At 42.1% G+C, this 22,281-nt stretch overlaps 1 protein-coding gene across 1 annotated transcript in view; it reads left to right on the top strand.

Annotated features, from left to right (window-relative positions):
* GLRA1 (glycine receptor alpha 1) overlaps nucleotides 1-22,281 on the top strand; it is a 186,854-nt gene that overhangs the window by 110,654 nt on the left and 53,919 nt on the right. Inside the window, 1 exon segment of the mRNA XM_033927678.1 lies at nucleotides 419-486. Coding sequence (XP_033783569.1) covers nucleotides 419-486 — 68 coding nt within the window.

The raw sequence follows: 22,281 nt of genomic DNA on the forward strand, positions 1-22,281 counted from the left end.
GAAGTATCTCACCCACAACAGTAGAGAAGACAATAGCAAGAATGTCAGGAAATGTAGGATTTTTTTTTTTTAGACAACGAGCAACACCCACTGCAGTAGAGAAAAGTAAGCTATAAAAAAGCAAGAAAGAAGTGGGGTTTTTTTGTAACAATGAGTAGTACACACACATTAAAGGTAACTGAACACAAATTCAAGGTTAAATGGAGATCAATTTGAAAAAAACCCAGCTACACTGTTACTTTCCTTCACTGTTCCCTATCTCTCTTTTTATTTTAAAGTCTCACCATACAGTATGAAGTTATTAGTACAAGATAAATTAAATTATTATGCCTCTATTATTATCCAAGGCAGTCATGTTCCATTAATCATATCAATTGCTTATTACTGCTGATTGGTTTATTTTTCATGTGTCGCGCAGGTCCGCCGGTGAACGTCAGCTGCAACATCTTTATTAACAGCTTCGGCTCGATTGCTGAAACAACCATGGTAAGGAAAAGAGACGGCTATTCCCTCCTTGCGCCCAATGACCTTGCGATGTCCTCCGTCAATCTGTGAGCAGCAGATTGCAGTCTTCTCGTTCACAGAGGGGATTTCACGTCTCGTGAAAAGGGCTGGAGCGAAGCTGCATGCTCGCTTTATTCAAAGTAGCCTAAATGCGTGCTTACAAGTAAGAAGAAAGATGTGCCCTCACTCGTATCACTGGAACGACTCGGGACTGGAAAAGGAAAGGGCTTAAATTTACAGAGGCAAAGCAGTCAGCATTCCTTTAAATTAGGCCAAGATATTTAGTGCCAACCTCTATCCAGCGTTCACAGCATTATGGTATGGGGAAGTATTGAAATCCACTAAAGTACAAGTAATCAAATACAGTAGCAGGGAATGGAGGGGAAATAATCCACATCCATAGATAGTATTAGTGGATCAAAGCAAAAATTATCTAGCGAAAGAAAAAGCCTCAGACCGATGGCGGTGTGAACCCACACTCATCCACTTTTATATCATTGGTAAAAAAAAACAACAACTTTTGCATAAAAGTTTTGATGGTGCGTAGCTCCCGATTGGTTCTTGCCCTTTTTTTTAGTCATGTGCTCAAGCTCTCCTTGTTCGCGGCAAACAGCTGAGACAGAGACTATTTCCTAGCGAGTACTATTTCCTAGCCTGCTATGAGGTAAGCTTATTAGAGGTTTCATTTTAGTCACTCTGCATTCATTTGCTTTTTTCAGGCTAGCTAATTCCAGTGTGTGGCCCTGAAGCAGTGGTGATTCTGCCACGAAACGATCGTCGGCCCTTATCACTGCTATCTATATTTAAAACAGCATGTGTCTAATTGTTAAACTTTTCTGTTTACCTCAAGGCTAGTTTAACTTTTATGCGAAAGGGTTCTTTTTTGCTGATGATATAAGGGTGGGTTCACACCGCCATCGCTCTGAGACTTTTTCTTTCGCTAGGTAATTTTTGCTTTGATGCACTAATACTATCTATGGAGTGTGTTTGATTTTGATGTGAAATCCACTACAGCACATATACCGAGAGAGTGCTGCTAAATATTCAAGCAGACTAGCATGGTCCTATCTGGTTAATGCTAGGGAGGTCCAAGGGTACATTTGGGGCAGAGCCAAGATTTATCTGGGCACTGCCAATGCTCAGTGGTGGATTCTTGGATAACTAGCTGATTAATTTAGCAAGAAGCTGTCCTTTGTTACTGAGGTATCTAGCTGGGTACTGCTGCGTAAATGTTCCCTTTAAGCTAAGCAGGAGTCCTCCAACTGCATTGCAGCCACTAGAGGGCAGTGTTTCAGTATGGTACTTTCAGTCACTAGGACTATCTGCTCCTCACTATTGAAAATGTGATAGGGAAATACCCCCCCCCCCCAACACACCAGCAGGACTATAAGTAGAGGACTCCCACTCAGCTTAGAGCAGGGGTCTCAAAGTCCCTCCTTGAGGGCCGCAATCCAGTTGGGTTTTCAGGATTTCCCCAATGACTATGCATTGAAAGCAGTGCATGCACATAGATCTCATGCATAGTCATTGGGGAAATCCTGAAAACCCGACTGGATTGCGGCCTTCAAGGAGGGACTTTGAGACCCCTGATATATACGGTATGCTTTACCTGGCACTGTTCCTTCTACGCTGAGTGCAAGTCCTCCAACTGCATTGTTGCCAATAGAGGGTGCTGCTTCAATATTGTGTTTTCATTTGCTAGGCAGGTTCCCTGGAATCCTGCAGAGCTTGCCTGTCCCTCACTATTGAAAATGTGATAGTAAAACAGCACCCCCCCACTGGCAGAATTGTAGCAGGAGGACTCCTGCTCTGCTTAGAGGGAGCAAAAGCCAGGTGAAGGTAAAAGAGAGGAAAACAGAAAGATCGTGCGTCAGAAGTATGTCTAGATCTCTTCCAACTACTTTCTCCACCCTGGATGTCCTCACTGCCATCACTTAGGGCTCCTTTTACTAAGCTGCGATAGCGTTTTGAGCGCACGCAGGATTTTAGCGTGCGCTAAACCCAAGCTACTCTGGTGTTAAGGTCTAGTGAGCACTAAAACTGCCCTTAGAAGCCCTTAGATTTAAAAGGAGTGCTTTCAAATTCCTTTCTTGGATGATATCTTGAAGGGAATTATTTTTTCTAGGTTTCGTCTAAAAGTATGCAAAACCCTTCTCATAGTCCTCATCTCTTTTACGTTTTTTGAAGTTAACTTTTATCCTCTCTTTCTTAAACATTTTCATTTTCTTATCAAAGTCTTTAAGTAAAACCATATAATTTTATCTGTTTTCGAAGGATAAAGGGGTCCGTTTATTAAGGTGTGCTAACCAATTTAGCGCTCGCTAAATGCTAAGACATCCAATATATTTTATGGGCATCTTAGCATTTAGTGGGCACTAAATCAGTTAGCGCACTTTAATAAACGGACCCCCAAAGTTAGCTTGCCAATATCTTCCTTTATACAAGGGTTCTTCAAAACGTTTCCTCACTTTCATATTTTTGCGGGAAATAGTTGGGGCAGAAGATTTTCCTGATGGCATTAAGAAGTTAGTAGGATGCTGGGAAAAATGATTATGTCGAAAAGTGATGTAATTTGCTTTTGAGATAGTGTTTAAAAAAATAAAAGTGCGGAAACTTTTTGAAAATCCCTCGTATTAACTGTCTTTTTTTTTAGCTAATCAATTAACAAAATTGTTAGATTGGTTTGGATTGGATTTATTAACTTGATATACTGCAGATTACAAGAGTTTCACAATAGTTTATAGAAACATGATGGCAGATGAAGGCCAAATGGCCCATCTAGTCTGCCCATCCGCAGTAACCATTATCTCTCTCTCTGAGAGATCACACGTGCCTATCCCAGGCCCTTTTGAATTCAGACACAGTCTCTGTCTCCACCACCTCTTCTGGGAGACTATTCCATGCATCTACCACTTTTTCTGTAAAAAAGTATTTCCTTCATCCTATGCCCTCTCATTGCAGAGTTTCCTTTCAAATTAAAGAGACTCGACTTATGTGTATTTACATTACGTAGGTATTTAAACATCTCTATCATATCTCCCCTCTCCCACATTTCCTCCAAAGTATACAGAATGAGATCTTTAAGTCTGTCCCCATACGCCTTATGATGGAGACCACATACCATTTTAGTAGCCTTCCTCTGGACTGACTCCATCCTATTTATATCTTTTTGAAGGTGCGGCCTCCAGAATTGTACACAATCTTCTAAATGAGGTCTCACCAGAGTCTTATACAGAAGCATCAATACCTCTTTTTTCCTACTAGCCATACCTCTCCCTATGCAACCTAGCATCCTTCTAGCTTTCACCGTCACCTTTTCAACCTGTTTGGTCACCTTAAGATTATCACATACAATCACACCCAAATCCTGCTCTTCTGTCGTGTACATAACGTAAATTCTTCACCCCTAAACTGTACCGTTCCCTCAGGTTTTTGCAGCCCAAATGCATGACCTTGCATTTCTTAGCATTAAATTTTAGCTGCCAAATTTCAGACCATTCTTCAAGCTTCGCCAGGTCTTTCTTCATGTTATTCACACCATCCGGCATGTCTACTCTATTGCAGATTTTCATATCATCTGCAAAGAGGCAAATCTTACCCTACAACCCTTCACCAATATCATTTATAAAAATGTTAAAAAGAACAGGCCCAAGAACAGAACCTTGAGGCACACCACTGGTAACATCCCTTTCCTCAGATCGATCTCCATTGATCACTATCCTCTGTCGCCTTCCACTCAACCAGTTCTTGATCCAGCCCGTCACTTTGGGACCTATCCTGAGGGCACTCAATTTATTAGATGTCTGTGTGGAACACTGTCAAAAGCTTTGCTAAAATCCCTCCCTCCCTCTATCCAATTCTCTGTTCACCCAGTCAAAGAAATTGATCAGATTTGTCTGACAAGACCTACCTCTAGTGAACCCATGTTGCCTCCGGTCCTGTAATCCACAGGATTCCAGAAACTTGACCATTTTCTGTTTTAAAAGTGTTTCCATTAATTTGCTTACCATAGAAGTCATACTTAACGGTCTGTAATTCCTTACTTCTTCCTTACTTCCACTTTTGTGAAGAGAGACCATATCTGCTCTTCGCCAGTCCTCCTGTACCACTCCTGACTCTAGAGACTCAATGAGAAGGTCAGTCAGCGGAGCTACCAGAACTTCCCTAAGTTCCTTCAGCAACCTAGGATGTACACCATCTGGCCTCATTGCTTTGTTTACCTTTATTTTAGCTAGCTCCTCACGAATACAACCCTCTGAAAATTGATCAGGGTCTACTACTCCTTTATAATCCACACTTCCAAACATGTGCATAAAATAATACAACAATAAATTCCTCCTGCACACTCTATTAATAATATTGAAGACACAATATAATCTTAGTGGCTTTGAGAAAGGCAAGATAAGAAGGCTTCTCCTGATGTAAAGAACAGTTATTAAGGATAGTTTCCAGTCTCTAATGAATTCCTTATTATTGGTTAACATTTACGGTTCCTTGAGGATTTCTAATGCTCAGGGTATTCTCTGGGCTCTGCTGTACTCAATGAATGTAGCATAGTGAAGATCCATCCTAATTTGGCTCTCACTTACTGTACCAATTTAAGCCATTTGTCACACTCTCAACTGTGTCATTGGAAAAGAGATACGGAGCCTTAAATAATTCATTCAAGTAATCCTCCACAAAGCTGAGGACCTAATCTGTGAGATCAAAGGCCGTATCCTCAACCCTATGTATGAACGGCAAAGCAAAGAACAAAAAAGAGTATCTCTGTAACAAGAACAAGCCACATACAAATTGACCATAACCACAATTTAAAAACCCACATGACCAAGTCTGCTCTCCTTGACTACAATGTTGAGGCCATATGCCTCAAGTCTAAAATAACTACCGGTATATAAAGAATAAGTCAAGGTATAGTTTATAGTTTATTATTTCTATTCTGCCTTTATACAAGGTGGATCACAACATTACATACATAATAAAATACAAAATAAACAATATGCAAAATGTTACAAAGCAATCGATAACATGCAAACATTAACAAAGACTGCCACTGAATAGCTTTGTCTATGAGCACATTCAAGACATACCTTCTGAATCACTGGAATCTCATAGTAGATGACATTGAAATATGAGTTAGATGCTAAAATAAAGGATATCGTAAGAATAGAAAAATCTTAGGATCTCATAGATATTGGAGTTTGTGCTCAAGGAGTCAGACTAGGTATATATGGGCACTTCTTTACAGTGTGGGTGAGTGGACCTCTAAAATATTTTTTGAGCTTCTGGTAGAATTTTTGTAGGACTGATTGGTTTTCATGTGTTGACTATTATCTTATGTTTATCGGATTGATACCTTTTACTTTATATTATATTCCCATTATTAATTTATATTGTGTATGTTTCAGTTGTAATCCATCAAGAATTTTAAGATAGAGTGGACAATGAATCAAATATATAAACAAAAATTAATTAATATTTTACTTATACCCTTGATGCAGGTGTGATGCAGGTTTTAAGAAAGGTTTGGACAAATTCCTGGAGGAAAAGTCCATAGCCTATTATTAAGACATGGGGGAAGCCACTGCTTGCCCTGAATCGGTAGCATAGAATGTTGCTACTATTTGGGATTCTAGAATCTTGTTACTCTCTGGAATTCCGGGATCTTCCTATTCTTTGAGATTCTGTATGGAATGTTGCTACTCCTTGGGTTTTGGCCTGGATTGGCTACAGGGCTTGATGGACCATTGGTATGACCCAGTAAGGCTAGTCTTATGTTCTTAAATAGCCATGTTGGGTTTAAAATGGTAGCTCTAGTCAGTGTGTGTTTTCATAGGTTTATAGTTTATTTTATTGATCTATAGCTGTATTATTTTGTGTAGATATTGTCTATTCTGTTTATGTAAATGCTGTACAATCTTTGAACATTGATAGATGCTATCCACACTCATTCAGTTGAATTTCACTGATAGAGTCCTTGAGACACGTTTGTCAAATGTTCCCGGCTTGAGACAGCCGAACAAAGTGCAGCCAGCCACGAGATGTTTTCTTTAGGCAAAGATCTTAGGCTTTGTGCATGAAACTGATTCCAGATAAGATCGGACCCAGATGCTTCACATCACTGTTGGTTGAATAAGCAAAATTAATAATAATAATCTCTTGTTTTGGTTTGTTGTGTGTGCAAGTGTGTACTTTCTGTTTATTAGACCAATTACATTGATTTCCCCTGACTGCAACCATTCCCGATCTTTATAAAAAGAGAGCGAGAGAGCAAAAATCAATGGTAGCAGCTTGTTCAGGTACTGTTACTGCAGTGCTCGCTGCTGTTTATATGTTTCAGGGATTTTTTTTTTTTTTTCTTCCTTCATCCCATGCAGGGCTTTTATCTTTACAGACTTTGTAGACTTGAATGTACAGCTTAGGATGATCCAGCTTCAGGACTGGAGTGACCGTAAGATTTCTTGACTATAAGGAAGAAGCTGGGTTGGGCCTGCCTTCCTTGTTTATAGTCCCAAAGCATTCTGAGATTTTAAGTCGGCTTGCCCAGTGGCTATCTGAAATCTGCCTGTTTTGAAATTCTGCATACAGCCAGGTCTGCAGTTTCACCAGTCATAGACTTGTAACATAGTAACATAGTAACATAGTAGATGACGGCAGATAAAGACCCGAATGGTCCATCCAGTCTGCCCAATCTGATTCAATTTAAATTATTATTATTATTATTTTTTTTTTCTTCTTAGCTATTTCTGGGCGAGAATCCAAAGCTTTACCCGGTACTGTGCTTGGGTTCCAACTGCCGAAATCTCTGTTAAGACTTACTCCAGCCCATCTACACCCTCCCAGCCATTGAAGCCCTCCCCTGCCCATCCTCCTCCAAACGGCCATACACAGACCGTACAAGTCTGCCCAGTAACTGGCCTAGTTCAATCTTTAATATTATTTTCTGATTCTAAATCTTCTGTGTTCATCCCACGCTTCTTTGAACTCATTCACAGTTTTACTCTCCACCACCTCTCTCGGGAGCGCATTCGAGGCATCCACCACCCTCTCCGTAAAGTAGAATTTCCTAACATTGCCCCTGAATCTACCACCCCTCAACCTCAAATTATGTCCTCTGGTTTTACCATTTTCCTTTCTCTGGAAAAGATTTTGTTCTACGTTAATACCCTTTAAGTATTTGAACGTCTGAATCATATCTCCCCTGTCTCTCCTTTCCTCTAGGGTATACATATTCAGGGCTTCCAGTCTCTCCTCATACGTCTTCTGGCGCAAGCCTCCTATCATTTTCATCGCCCTCCTCTGGACCGCCTCAAGTCTTCTTACGTCTTTCGCCAGATACGGTCTCCAAAACTGAACACAATACTCCAAGTGGGGCCTCACCAATGACCTGTACAGGGGCATCAACACCTTCTTCCTTCTACTGACTACGCCTCTCTTTATACAGCCCAGAATCCTTCTGGCAGCAGCCACTGCCTTGTCACACTGTTTTTTCGCCTTTAGATCTTCGGACACTATCATCCCAAGGTCCCTCTCCCCATCCGTGCATATCAGCTTCTCTCCTCCCAGCATATACGGTTCCTTCCTATTATTAATCCCCAAATGCATTACTCTGCTTTTCTTTGCATTGAATTTTAGTTGCCAGGCATTAGACCATTCCTCTAACTTTTGCAGATCCTTTTTCATATTTTCCACTCCCTCTTCAGTGTCTACTCTGTTACAAATCTTGGTATCATCTGCAAAAAGGCACACTTTTCCTTCTAACCCTTCAGCAATGTCACTTACATACATATTGAACAGGATTGGCCCCAGCACCGAACCCTGAGGGACTCCACTAGTCACCTTTCCTTCCTTCGAGCGACTTCCATTAACCACCACCCTCTGGCGTCTGTCCGACAGCCAGTTTCTGACCCAGTTCACCACTTTGGGTCCTAACTTCAGCCCTTCAAGTTTGTTCAACAGCCTCTTATGAGGAACTGTATCAAAGGCTTTGCTGAAATCCAAGTAAATTACATCTAGCATATGTCCTCGATCCAGCTCTCTGGTCACCCAATCAAAAAATTCAATCAGGTTCGTTTGGCACGATTTACCTTTTGTAAAGCCATGTTGCCTCGGATCCTGTAACCCATTAGATTCAAGGAAATACACTATCCTTTCTTTCAGCAACACTTCCATTATTTTTCCAACAACTGAAGTGAGGCTCACCAGCCTGTAGTTTCCTGCTTCATCCCTGTGACCACTTTTATGAATAGGGACCACATCCGCTCTCCTCCAATCCCCAGGAATCACTCCCATCTCCAGAGATTTGTTGAACAAGTCTTTAATAGGACTCGCCAGAACCTCTCTGAGCTCCCTTAGTATCCTGGGATGGATCCCGTCTGGTCCCATCGCTTTGTCCACCTTCAGTTTTTCAAGTTGCTCATAAACACCCTCCTCCATGAACGGCGCAGAATCTACTCCATTTTCTCGTGTAACTTTGCCAGACAATCTCGGTCCTTCTCCAGGATTTTCTTCTGTGAACACAGAACAGAAGTATTTGTTTAGCACATTTGCTTTCTCCTCATCACTCTCCACATATTTGTTCCCAGCATCTTTCAGCCTAGCAATTCCATTTTTTATCTTCCTCCTTTCACTAATATATCTGAAAAATTTTTTATCTCCCTTTTTTACATTTTTAGCCATTTGTTCTTCCGCCTGTGCCTTCGCCAAACGTATCTCTCTCTTGGCTTCTTTCAGTTTCACCCTGTAGTCCTTTCTGCTCTCCTCTTCTTGGGTTTTTTTATATTTCATGAACGCCAACTCTTTCGCCTTTATTTTCTCAGCCACTAGGTTGGAGAACCATATCGGCTTCCTTTTTCTCTTGTTTTTATTGATTTTCTTCACATAAAGGTCCGTAGCCATTTTTATCGCTCCTTTCAGCTTAGACCACTGTCTTTCCACTTCTCTTATGTCCTCCCATCCTAACAGCTCTTTCTTCAGATACTTTCCCATTGCATTAAAGTCCGTACGTTTGAAATCTAGGACTTTAAGTATCGTGCGGCCGCTCTCCACTTTAGCCGTTATATCAAACCAAACCGTTTGATGATCGCTACTACCCAGGTGAGCACCCACTCGAACATTAGAGATACTCTCTCCATTTGTGAGGACCAGATCCAATATCGCTTTTTCCCTTGTGGGTTCCGTCACCATTTGTCTGAGCAGAGCCTCTTGAAAGGCATCCACAATCTCCCTACTTCTTTCCGATTCCGCAGACGGAACATTCCAGTCCGCATCCGGCAGGTTGAAATCTCCCAACAGCAAAACCTCCTCTTTCCTTCCAAACTTTTGGATATCCACAATCAGATCCTTATCAATTTGCTGCGATTGAGTCGGAGGTCTGTAGACTACACCCACGTAGATAGAAGTTCCATCTTCTCTTTTCAGAGCAATCCATATCGCTTCTTCCTCTCCCCAGGTCCCTTGCATTTCGGTCGCTTGGATATTGATCTTTACATAGAGAGCTACTCCTCCTCCTTTATGACCATCTCTGTCCTTCCTAAAAAGATTATATCCCGGTATGTTTGCATCCCATCCATGTGATTCACTGAACCATGTCTCTGTGATAGCAACAATATCTAGATCTGCCTCTAATATCAGGGCTTGCAGATCATGAACTTTGTTGCTTAGACTGCGAACATTTGTGGTCATCGCTTTCCAGCTATTTTTCATCAATAATCTCCTTTTTCGTATGGATTTTTGTGTCGTTTCACTTTCCGTTGCAATATTAAGAAATGAGTTGCTGATATTGCTTATGTTGCAGCCTTTACTACTATCACATCTTTTCTTTTGCCGGGGGTGGTCTCTATAATTGGCATAGAGTCACACAAATGCAATAAGGAAGAATACGCATAACTTAAAGTATTATGTGATTCATATGCAGAAGTTGGAGCCCCACTCATGCCCCAGTCCTATTCTACATAGTAACAAGGCAGTGGAGGAGCAGGGAAGGGAGTGTAGACCACCCTGGGTGCCATCTTTGCAGGGGAGGGGAGTATCGGCACCTCTCCTCCTCTCTGCCCCCTCCCCCCTCCCCCACCTCTTTAAAAGTTATCCGGTGTGAGCAGCATCTTTCACTTGCTGCTCGCGCCGGCCTCGGCTCCCTTCTGACATACCCTTCCTGGTTGCAGGACCAGGATGTGACATGAGAAGGGTGCCGAGACTAGCGCGAGCAGCAGGTGGAGTGTGCTGTTCGTGCTAGCATGCATTTCAAGAGGTAAACGGGGGCAGGGGAGGGTGCAAGGTGTGGTGAAGAAGCGTGGGGGCACGTGGCATGGCAGGGAGGACTGTGGGGGTACACGTTGCAACAATGCCGGATGCCACTGCTCTGGGCGAAACCCTCCCTTGCTAAGGTAACATTTGATTTTATTTATGTGTTAAATAAAGAAAATAGAGAGTTCATCTGTCTTTAATAAACAAATGTCTCTTCAACAGCTATTTAAATTAACTCAGATTTGGTTGATATCGAAGTTTTGTTGGTGACTTGTTCCACGTCACTGAATAGCTTTGTCTATGAGCACATTCAAGACGTACCTCCTGAATCATTGAAATCACATAGTAGATGACAGCAAATAAAGACTTGTATGGTCCATCCAGTCTGCACAACATATGCATATTTAGTCTTTGAGCTGCCCTTAATATTTTCAGCAATCAGCCATAGAAATCTGCCCAGCATTGGCTTAATTTTCAGCTACTGGAGTTGCCATTGAAGTCTTCTGCAGCCCAATCACATCTATCTACAGCCTTCACCTTGTCAAATTGTTTCACTGCCTTGAGATCCTTGGACACAATTGCCTCAAGGTCTCTCTCCTGAGCTATGATTATCAGTCTCTCTCCTCCAATCGCATACAAATACATCTCCTTTGGATTTCTGCAACCCAAGTGTATCACTCTGCAGTTCTTCACATTAAATTTTAACTATCAATCCTTAGACCATTCTTCTAATTGCTGTAGAGCTCTTCTTATGCTTTCTACTCCCTCTGAACTATCCACTCTGTTGCTAATTGTGTTATCTGCAAATATTTAAAGATATATTTAAATAATAACGATAATGATAAAAATTGTTAAACATATTTTATTTTCAATTGATGCCACTGAGTCAAAACATTGTTATTTCTTGAGTTGATCTGCACATCAAAGAAAATTGTACATGAGTGTTAACGCGCCCTAAAAGCAGAATCAGCCCGCAAACATGCCTACTCGCACTTCATGCCCAAACTCTGGAACCCCATCCCCCATCTATTAACGAACTGGGCAACCTATGGAACTTTAGGTAGGCCACGAAAACCTTCCTCTTCACAAATCTAGCCCCATGAAAAGTCCAAGCCAAATTGATCTCAGACAAACTCATCAACTAAGCCATAACGCTAAGTTCCTGACCAAAGCATGTATAGTTAGAGTATCTCGGATGTTTATACCTACTATAGTCGATTAGTGTTCTCCGATGTTTATATCAACTATAACATGTGTAGTTAAGCAATGCATCTCCCTGTTTAATTGTACTATAGCATGTATAATCACCTACTGTATCTCTGATGTTCTCTATTTACCATAACTCACTCGATATCCAAATACATCTTGTTCATATTTGTTCTTACTATGCTGTGTATGTACTCCTGTAACTCATTCTGGCCTCTTTTGGGAAGACGGGCTAAATAAATAAATAAATAAAACGAAACCTTCAGTAGAGCACAACAACATAAAAGAGACAGAGAATGAGAGCAAAGGATGCATATATTATGTAACGGAAGAGGTTAGAGCCATCCATTACAGAGTTTTCTCTGTGTCCCAGCAGACTGCTAAAATACGAGATTAGAAGACAAATGTCTTTCAATGCAGCACTCCAAAGACAGGATTCAATGACTGAGCAAGCTTGTAAAACAAAGGCTGATTGGAAACGTTAGGGGAAACTTACAAATATAAAGTGTTCCTTTCAGCAGGAACAAAGATAAGAAATTTGTGAGTATACAAAAATCATGTAGAGCAAAAACAAGAAAATAAACCCCACAAGGAAACAACCGAAATAGTGCGAGTGGGGATGCAACTCTACACATCAACCAGAGACAAATTGAAATGAACAAATATTTGTGTTGTAGACCTGACACGGTCCGTGTTTCGGCGTTGGAGCCTGCCTCGGGGGTACAAGACACATATAAAGGCAAACATTGATAATGTGAAATTTCAGCAATATAGGGATTAAATAACCAGGAGAAATCAATGAAAAGAAATTAAAAAAAATATATGATAAGTATATATAAGAGCATAAAATGTGAAATGTAAGTGAATGTGAATGAAAATGAGAAGACCACCTATTGGGTATGTTTTAAACTTCATCATTTCTCTCAGTTATTTTTAATACATAGTTGCTTATTTTTAAAACTCTAGCATTCAACGAACCCCAATTTATATCTAGATTATTAATACCACACAGTACTCAACGCCCACTTCGTTCATCTGGCCAAAATCTCCTCTCAGTTCCTTCTTTGAAAATTATAGGAATAAGAAGATCGGATATGTTCTCTGTGATGGGCCCTCAATGGTGAAACGCTCTGCCACAATATATTAGAAACGAAAAAGATGTCACAATATTCAAAAAATCTTTAAAATCTTATCCGTTTAAAGATGCTTTTAATATTTAAATTTCTTAAGTGAGGTTTCAAATTGTGCTATGGTTTAACCACCCCTCACCCTCTTGTTTTTTCCATTTTTTTACCAAAAATTGAAAATTGTAACATTTGCTTTTTCCCTCCTGACTCATGTTTGTATTTTATGAAAGTATATTGTTAAAATGTTATTTTCTTTGTATTATACTCTATGTTGATTTTTGTACATCGCTTAGTAATTTTAATAAGCGATTCATCAAACATATTAATAAACTTGAAACTCCTTTTACGAAGCCGCGTTAGTGGCTTTATCGCACGCATCTTTTTAGTCGAAAAACTACCGCCTGCTCAAGAGGAGGCGGTAGTGGCTAGCGCGCCGGCAAATTAGCGTGCGCTATTACACGCGTTAAACCGCTAACGCGGCTTCGTAAAAGGAGCCCTTAATCTTCATTCACCAGTCACTTCATAATTCATCAAATTACACATAATTTTACCATTTCACTTCATATTGTTTCACTCATATATCTTTTTCATTTTTTTAGACTTGTGCACCATTCTCATTTTCATGGCCTTTAGATGTATCTTGTACCCCTGAGGCAGGCTCCAACGCCGAAACATGTACCGTGTCGGGTCTAGAACACAAATTGGATTTAATATATATTAGAGACTGTTCTACTTTTTAATAAATGTTTGTTCATTTTTATTTATCTCTGGTTGATGTGTACAGGTCCATCCCCACTTATACAAAAATCATGCCACAGCAAAGCCAAACATCAATGTTAAACCTGCAAACAACCTTATGAAAAGTTAATAGCTTGTACATTTAACATAGTAATAAAGATTCATATATAAAAGATGGATATCAACATGCTCAGAATCAATGGTGAATACTACTACATCAACCCAAAATGAAAAAAGTGCTAATGAAAAAAAATACCAATACGTTGACTGAAGAGTTGTAGAAAACTTACCAAACCCAATACATAAGAATAGTCTTACTGGGTGAGACCAATGGTCCATCAAGCCCAGTAGCCTGTTCTCACGATGGCAAATCCAGGTCAGTAGTACCTGGCCAAACCCAAAGAGTAGCATTCAGAATCCTAAAGAATAGCAAGATTCTGGAATCTCAAAGAATAACCAAAGATTCCGGAACCCAAACAGTAGCAACATTCCATGCTACCGATCTAGGACAAGCAGTGGCTTCCCCCATGTCTTTCTCAATAACAGACTATGGACTTTCCCTCCAGGAACTTGTCCAAACCTTTCTTAAAACCAGCTACGCTCTCCGCTGTTACCAAAACCTCTGGCAATGTGTTCCGTTATTTAAGCACCGGGATGCTGCCTCTCCTATAAAGCAGTGGTTTTCAACACAGTCCTCGGGACACACCAAGCCAGTCAGGTTTTCAGAATATCCACAATTAATTTGCATGAGATAGATGTGCATGCACTGCCTCCATTGTAGGCAAATCTAACTCATGAAAGTTCATTGTGGATATACTAAAAACCCAAGTGGCTTGTTGTGTTCTAAGGATTGGGTTAAGAACCTCTGCTATAAAGCAAAGTAAGTGACTACTTTCCTTTACTCAATACTAGCATGAACAAAACTGACTTATAAGCTAATCCAGGAGGGATCAGATATTGAACAGTAATTATCTAAGAGCAGCTTACCGGGACCATACTCAGATTTTCACTGGCATTATTGGGATAGTAGCACTGAGAATCATCTCTGACTGTTGTGGCATTACATTTGGACTTTATTGCAAAAAAAAAAATAAAAAAATTATATTTTAATAATGCTCAGATCAATGGTGAGAATTATTGACAGTGAATTTCTAAATTCCATAAGATCCCATTTAAAATTAAATTGACCAACTTTGCAATGCTTGAGTAACATCAGATATAAAGAATATTTTGTGTGTTAAGAATAAAATAAAAATTTTATTGTACTCTGAAAATATGAATTTTCCCAACAGATGGAGTGCAACATTAGATAAATATGTTTGGTCTTAATGTTCTTGATTGAGACCAGTAAACGCCAAGCTGAAATTGGTAGGTTGATTTCAGTTTGAAATCTAAAGAGACTACTATGATTTTTTATTCACATTTCACAAATATAAAAAGTTCTGTGGAAAATAGATTTGAAAATTTAAATTTGATTATCAAAAATCCATTTGTCACTTAGGGGCCTTCTTACTAAGGTGCAGTAAAATCTGATATTCTAAGGTGGGACTTTCCAGTGTACTAGGCCCAGATTTACTATAGCATTAAAGCTGAACTTTTTGGGGGGAGGGAAGAGGTTCTTATTTCAAATGCGAATGTTTCCATTATCATGCAGCATCTGCTAAAAAGTAACTACTGTATCTGAATGTACAGTACTTGAATAGCCTTCAATTACAAAGACTAGGGGGACACTCGATGAAGTTACAGGAAAATACTTTTAACACTGTAGCACAGCCGATACCTGGTCTTCAGGACATCAGTACTATGCTCACTACAACGCCTCTCTCTCTGCGACGTGCTTCCTCCAAGTAGGAAGTCCTGCTGGATCTCACTGGAACATATATGGAACAAACTTGGCACAATAGTCAGTTCAGGGTTCAAACACAAAACACTTTATTGTGTCCTGGAAAGGGGAGTCTGCCTCCAGGCAGTCCTGACTCCCGAATGCAATTCTTAGTCCATAACTCAAAATTATAGCTGAGCCTGAACAGTAGAGCGCAGCTGCCACCTTACTACAGGTAAGCAGAACAGAAAAATAAACCACAGTCCAAAAACACTGTTGGTAAATAGTCCATAAAATATAAGTCCAATATACTGCTGTCTTCAACTTGTCTGGTCACACAGCAGTCTGCCTAGCCGTCCTAGCAGTGTTCTACCCAAGCCCTGCAGTGTTCCAGGCTTGTTCCTCAATCAGTTTAGCTTATCTGATTGGGGGAGGGGAACAGTAGTAAGTGAATCCACTATTGAATATTCTGTAAAACAGAACGCCACGAATGGCCCCACTAACCCACCTATATTGGTACGTGGATTCTCCCCAACTTACTTCCTGCCCTCAGAAAAGTTAGGACAGCTGCACAACCTAATAAACTTTAGGAAGACAGTTATCTGCAGCTTATAACAAAAACGTGTTGTTGTTTTTTTTTACACACACACACAGCACACAGCAGCCCTGAGCTCATTCAGTTCACTAAGCAGCTTGCTGGGAACATAATACAGAGAAATTCCTCCTGTTGCTTTCAAACTAATCAGCCCTGCCACTTAGCTTAGATCCATACAGGAATCTTCATGCAGTCCCTTAGTTTGCATCCATTCCATGGGCTCTGGTGGCTGGCTTCACAATCAGTGTCACATTCACTCATCTCAATATCCAGCAATTCAAGAGCCCCATCAGGTGAGTACTCTCCTCTAGCTGACCCAGGCAAGACTGCCTTTCTTCTCCTGAGAGCAGCCTCTAAATTGCTCAAACGAGCCTGCCCTGTTCTGAGAGAGGGAGGAGCTACCTGCCTTGCCTGCTTAGCTTTTCCTGGGTTTTTAATTATCCTTTTCAGCTGGGGACTAGCAGAGGGAGAAGTATGCCTCAGAAGCTGTTCTAGGCTGTTCCCCTGTTCCTCCTCTACTCCCTTCACATGGTTTGTTTCAGTTTTAAAGGGGAAGTCGGCAATTTCTTCTCTCCTGTGTATCCTAGGGCTAGCTTTAGTACTAGGATCGTTAGGCACGAGTCCACCTTTAGGTCTAGGATCGTGACAACACCAATAGTAGGAAATTTTTTTTCACTCAGAGAATAGTTAAGCACTGGAACGCGTTGCCAGAGGATACGGTAAGAGCGGATAGCATAGCTGGTTTTAAGAAAGACTTGGACAAGTTCCTGGAGGAAAAGTTCATAGTCTGTTATTGAGAAAGACATGGGGGAAGCCACTGCTTGCCCTGTATTGGTAGCATGGAATATTGCTACACCTTGGGTTTTGGCCAGGTACTAGTGACCTGGATTGGCCACCGTGAGAATGGGCTACTGGGCTTGATGGACCCTTGGTCTGACCCAGTAAGGCTATTCTTATGTTCTTATATTCAGAGACAGTAGGTATTTTCCTGTTCCTGGAGGGCTCACAATTAAAAAAAAAAAAAAAAAAATTTACAAAGCGCTGCGGTGAGATTTGAATCAAGATCCTCTGATTCTTAGGGCTCTTTTTATCAAGCCGCACTAGCGGTTTTAACGCGTGTAATAGCACGTGTTAAACTGCCGGTTGTGCTAGCCACTACCACCTCCTCTTGAGCAGATGGAAGTTTTTGGCCAGCGCCGGGGTTAGCGCGTGATGAAAAGTCACGCGCATTAACCCCGTTAGCGTGGCTTAGTAAGAGGAGCCCTTAGTCTATTGTTTTAACCATTAGACTATCCCTCCCCTCAGCACAGAGGTCTGAAAGTTAATTGGAAAAAAAATAGTACCATAAACATCCATAGTTCTAGTGCGCAGTATCCCTTACCGCAGTGGTTCCCAAACCTGTCCTGGGGGACCCCCAGCCAGTTAGGTTTTCAAGATATCCCTAATGAATATGCATGAGAGAGATTTGCATATAATGGAAGTGACAGGTATGCAAATCTCTCTCATACATATTCATTAGGGATATCTTGAAAACCTGACTGGCTGGGGGTCCCCCAGGACAGGTTTGGGAACCACTGCCTTACCGGTTTCACATTCAGAAGAGGGTTAAGAAGGTGACTTGCTTCAATCCCTTCATTGGACAGCTGCTCAACCTGTACACCTTTCTATAACCCTAACCTGGACGTGTCAGTAGCAGGTCTAAATAACAATGTCCATCTTTTTGGGACATAGACGTCCCTTCGCCTATTAAAGACAAAGCTGAACGTCCTTATTATGGTCCCTCCTTAGTAATGGAAGATGGGAGGAGGGGGGGCGGACCACCCCAAGCGCCATCTTGGTGGGGGTGTCGGCACCTCCCCTCCGCTCCACCCTCTGCTCCTTCCCACTCCTCCCCCGCCACGCACGCACCACTGCCCCGGGCACCCCCTACCCTCACTACGCCAGTGCCCTAGACCTGACCAATACAAGCCTAGACCACACCGCCTAGCCATTAAGGACTTACTGTAACTGTCGACATCCAGATCCTGGCATTATAAAATTAGGTATTGACCTCCTTGCAATATGAACGTCTAAATGCCTGTATCCAGATGTCCAAAACACAGACAGAGCTTCTAAATTCTCCGGAGAGATGCAATTAGAGTTACTGTTCATTCTTCCATGGCAGGTAGCTCCAGGGGTGACCGGTTGCTTTAGCAACTAGCATGTTATGATTCTACAGCTTTTCCTACCTTTAAGTACTTACTGTGCTGAACTTCAACATTTCCATTGTTCCTTCGAAGAATATTCTGTGACCTTCTTTGTGAATTTAAAACTGGTGTTTGGTTATGACGTGGTTTGATTTTTGTCTATCCACAGATTCCCCACCACCTTCAGTTCTGATCTGTGGGATTTCTGTCTGCATTGCTCACTATTTGTTGATATTGTGTTGGGAATAAAAATTAACAGTCTCTCTTGTAATATATCAAGAAATCCCAAGGTACAAGAGCTATTACAGAAATTGAAGGGAAATCAATAAAAATAGTCATTCTCTTCTTTCAAGGTTGACAAGCCTAAAACAATAATAATATAAGCTGATACCTTTGTATTAGACTACCGTAATTGAATACATTTGCTAGCCTTTTGGGAGTTGGCATTCTCTCGGGTCTGAAACATGAAATGAGCAAAAAGATGATTTGCCCCCCAAAATATAAATAAATCATAAACTCTTGGATTCTATAAATGGCGCCCAAATTTGCACAATGATCATGAGATCCGTGTGCAAATTAGACAGTGAGCCGTTAATAATCAATAATTGACGGTTAACAAGCAATTATCACGTTAATTGGCATTCATTTGGATCTGTGCATGCAATTCTATAAAGATTCACACCAAAAGTCCTCTCACGTGCCATCCAAAAGAGGGCGGGGCATGAGAGGGGCATGGGTGGTTCAGGGGCATTCAAAAAAGATGCGTGCAGTGTTACCGAATTTCAGGGGATCCACGCCCTTTTGCATTCCAGGATTTGCACCAGTTTTCAGTTAGTGTAAGTTCTTTTGTCCAAAGCTGCAAATCTCCATTAGGTGCTGTGCTATAAAGGATTCTCATCCTCAGTGCTGATTTTTCCTGGTGCCTGTTTTTCGCCACTACAGGGGTAGCTCTGGTCACGACCATAATTTGTTCCAAAACTCTGGCCGCGACCTGATTTGGTCATGACCCGAACCTAATTTCCCCATTGGATTGTATGTATGTAAATATGATTAATCCTCTCCAGACCCTCCGAACTGTATTTAAATATTGGTTTTTAAAAAGATTTTTAAGCACAAAAATAGTTAATTATACCATAGAAAGCACAGTGTAATAGTAAACTAATGGCCTTTTCTATTAAACTGTGCGATGCTCATAGAGTTCCTATGAGCGTCGGGAGCAGCGCAGGCCATTCAGCGTGGCTCTCTGCGCTAAAAACTGCTAGCATAGTTTAATAGAAGAGGAGGTAAATGTAAAAACCTTGAATAACACTGAGAAAACCTTGAACAACAGAGAAAACTAACATTGCACGAGTCTGAACTAGACCGTTACGAACCGTTCGCTGTAAACATTTTTTTTATGAATTTTAAGCACAGAAGAGAAAAAAAAGTTTTAAATCCTTAATTGTACAAAAACTTACCATAAACAACCAAGAAAACTAACCTTGCATAAGTCGACTTCTGGCATGAAGGAAGTGCATATACACAAACAACAGCAAATGGGAAGACATTGGCGCGCACGAGGCGGAAGGGGCAAATGGCCGGGGCTACGATTGTGTGGTCGTGACCAGGTGCAAAATTTTGGCAAATTTTTTGGGTTAGGAACCAATTTGTTCATGTATGGAAGCGTTTGCGACCAGAGGTTCTACTGTGTTTACTAAATCCGGACCAAAATACATTCCAACAAAAGTGCGAGGGTGAAAGGTAAAGTGGTTTCAAAGTAAATGTTCTCAAGCTAGAACTTCATATCTGTAAATGGCTAAGAACAAGGGCCTTATAGTGGAGACAGACGATTTCCCATCCCAACCAAGGTCTGAGTCTTTTTTCCCTGCCTTCATCCCAGGCCTCCAACCTTTTCATAGTTTCATAATTTATTAAAAATTTGATTGAACGCTTATCATAACATCCTCTTGTGCCACATACAAAAAAAGCGTGCGACACAGAGGTGTGAACTTTTTGTCAGGGATTTGCATTCATCTAATATAATAAAACGCTAGCCGCGCATGCACACTCCCTCCTGCGTGTTCCTTTTTCCGTGCGCTGTAGGGCCCCGCAGGTAAGAGTGCGCATGCGCGGCTACAGTTTTATTATATTACATATTGGCTGCTGGTAGGGGCTAGAGTGATGCTGAATCTCAAGGTATTGCATGGAATGGGTTCTGTTTAGGGTTGTTTTTCGTCCTGTTGTTCGGTCTGGCCTGCTCCCTGCTCGCCTTGCCGTATTGTATTTTTAAGTTGAAAGATGCGGCGGTGGCTCCTCTCACGATCGGACTTCCAACGTAGGTGGAGATCATGAGAGGTGCCGCCGCCGTGTCTGTCAACTAAAAAATACAATACGGCAAGGCACGCAGGGAACAGGGCAGACCGAAGCTCCAAATTGAACTGCCAGTTGGCCGGCTCCCTTGCCGGAGTTATTTTTCAGTTTACAGGTGCCGCCGCGGCTCCTGTCACGAGCTGCACCTGCTTCAGAGAAGACTTCAGATGCAGGCGGGGATCGTTAGAGGAGCCGCGGGGGCACCTTTAAACTGAAAAATAACTCCGGCAAGGGAGTCGGCCAGACTGCGGGAAGATGGAGGATGGAGAAATCCTGCTGCTGCACAGGGAAATGGAGGGGGAGGGAATGCTGTGGCTGCTGCACAGGGAAGTGGGGGAAGGGGAAAAAATGCTGCTGAAAGGGAAATGGAGGGGGAGGGAATGGTGTGGCTACTGCACAGGGAAGTGGGGGGAGGGGGAAAAATGCTGCTGAACAGGGAAATGGAGGGGGGGAGAATGCTGTGGCTGCTGCACAGGGAAGTGGGGGGAGGGGAAAATGCTGCTGAACAGGGAAATGGAGGGGGAGGGAATGCTGTGGCTGCTGCACAGGGAAGTGGGGGGAGGGAAAAAATGCTGCTGAAAGGGAAATGGAGGGGGAGGGAATGCTGTGGCTACTGCACAGGGAAGTGGGGGGGAGGGGAATAATGCTGCTGAACAGGGAAATGGAGGGGGAGAGAATGCTACGGCTGCTGCACAGGGAAGTGGGGATGGAAAAAAAATGCTGTTGCACAGGGAAATGGAGGGGGAAGGAATGCTGCTTCGGCTTTTGCACAGGGAAGTAGGGGGGAGAGAAAAATGCTGCTACACAGGGAAATGGAGGGGGAAGGAATGCTGCTTCAGCTTCTGCACAGGGAAGTGGGGGGAAGGGAAAAAAATGCTATTGCACAGGGAAATGGAGGGAGAGACAATGCTGCAGCTGCTGCACAGGGAAGTAGGAGACAGGGGTAGGGAGAGAGACAGAAAGAAAGATAGACATATATTCTAGCACCCATTAATATAATGGGCTTAAAGACTAGTTTGAAATATAAATGACATTTATCTAGAATGATGGAAGCGGGGCGAAGAGAAAAAACCAAATGTAGTGGCATAGTAAGGGAGGGATGGGGTGGTGGTCTGCCCCTGTTGGTGGGGGCGCTGGTACCCCGCCATTTCCCACTCCTTCCCTCGTCACGCGCGTGCCCCCCTTCCCCCTCCCCGTACCTCTAGTTGTACATCGCCATGAGCAATGTCAACGTGCTCCTCTCAACTGCATCATCTCTCCTACTGACGTCACTGCCAGGTGCCACGCATAGGAACTGATGTCAGAGGGAGAGCTAATGGGTCACGAGGAGCATGTTGATGTTCTTGTTGTTCACAGTGGTGAACCACTAGAAGTATGGGGGAAGGGAAGGGGTGATCAGGGAAGGAGCGTGGGGGCAGAGACAAGGGCAGACGAGGGGTGCCTCTCATCCTCGCTGTGCCTCTGACCAGATGTCCATATTTCTTTCCAATATTGTTGAATTCCAGGCTT

This window comes from Geotrypetes seraphini, chromosome 18 (genome assembly GCF_902459505.1).
Source record: "Geotrypetes seraphini chromosome 18, aGeoSer1.1, whole genome shotgun sequence".
NCBI classification, from domain to species: domain Eukaryota; kingdom Metazoa; phylum Chordata; class Amphibia; order Gymnophiona; family Dermophiidae; genus Geotrypetes; species Geotrypetes seraphini.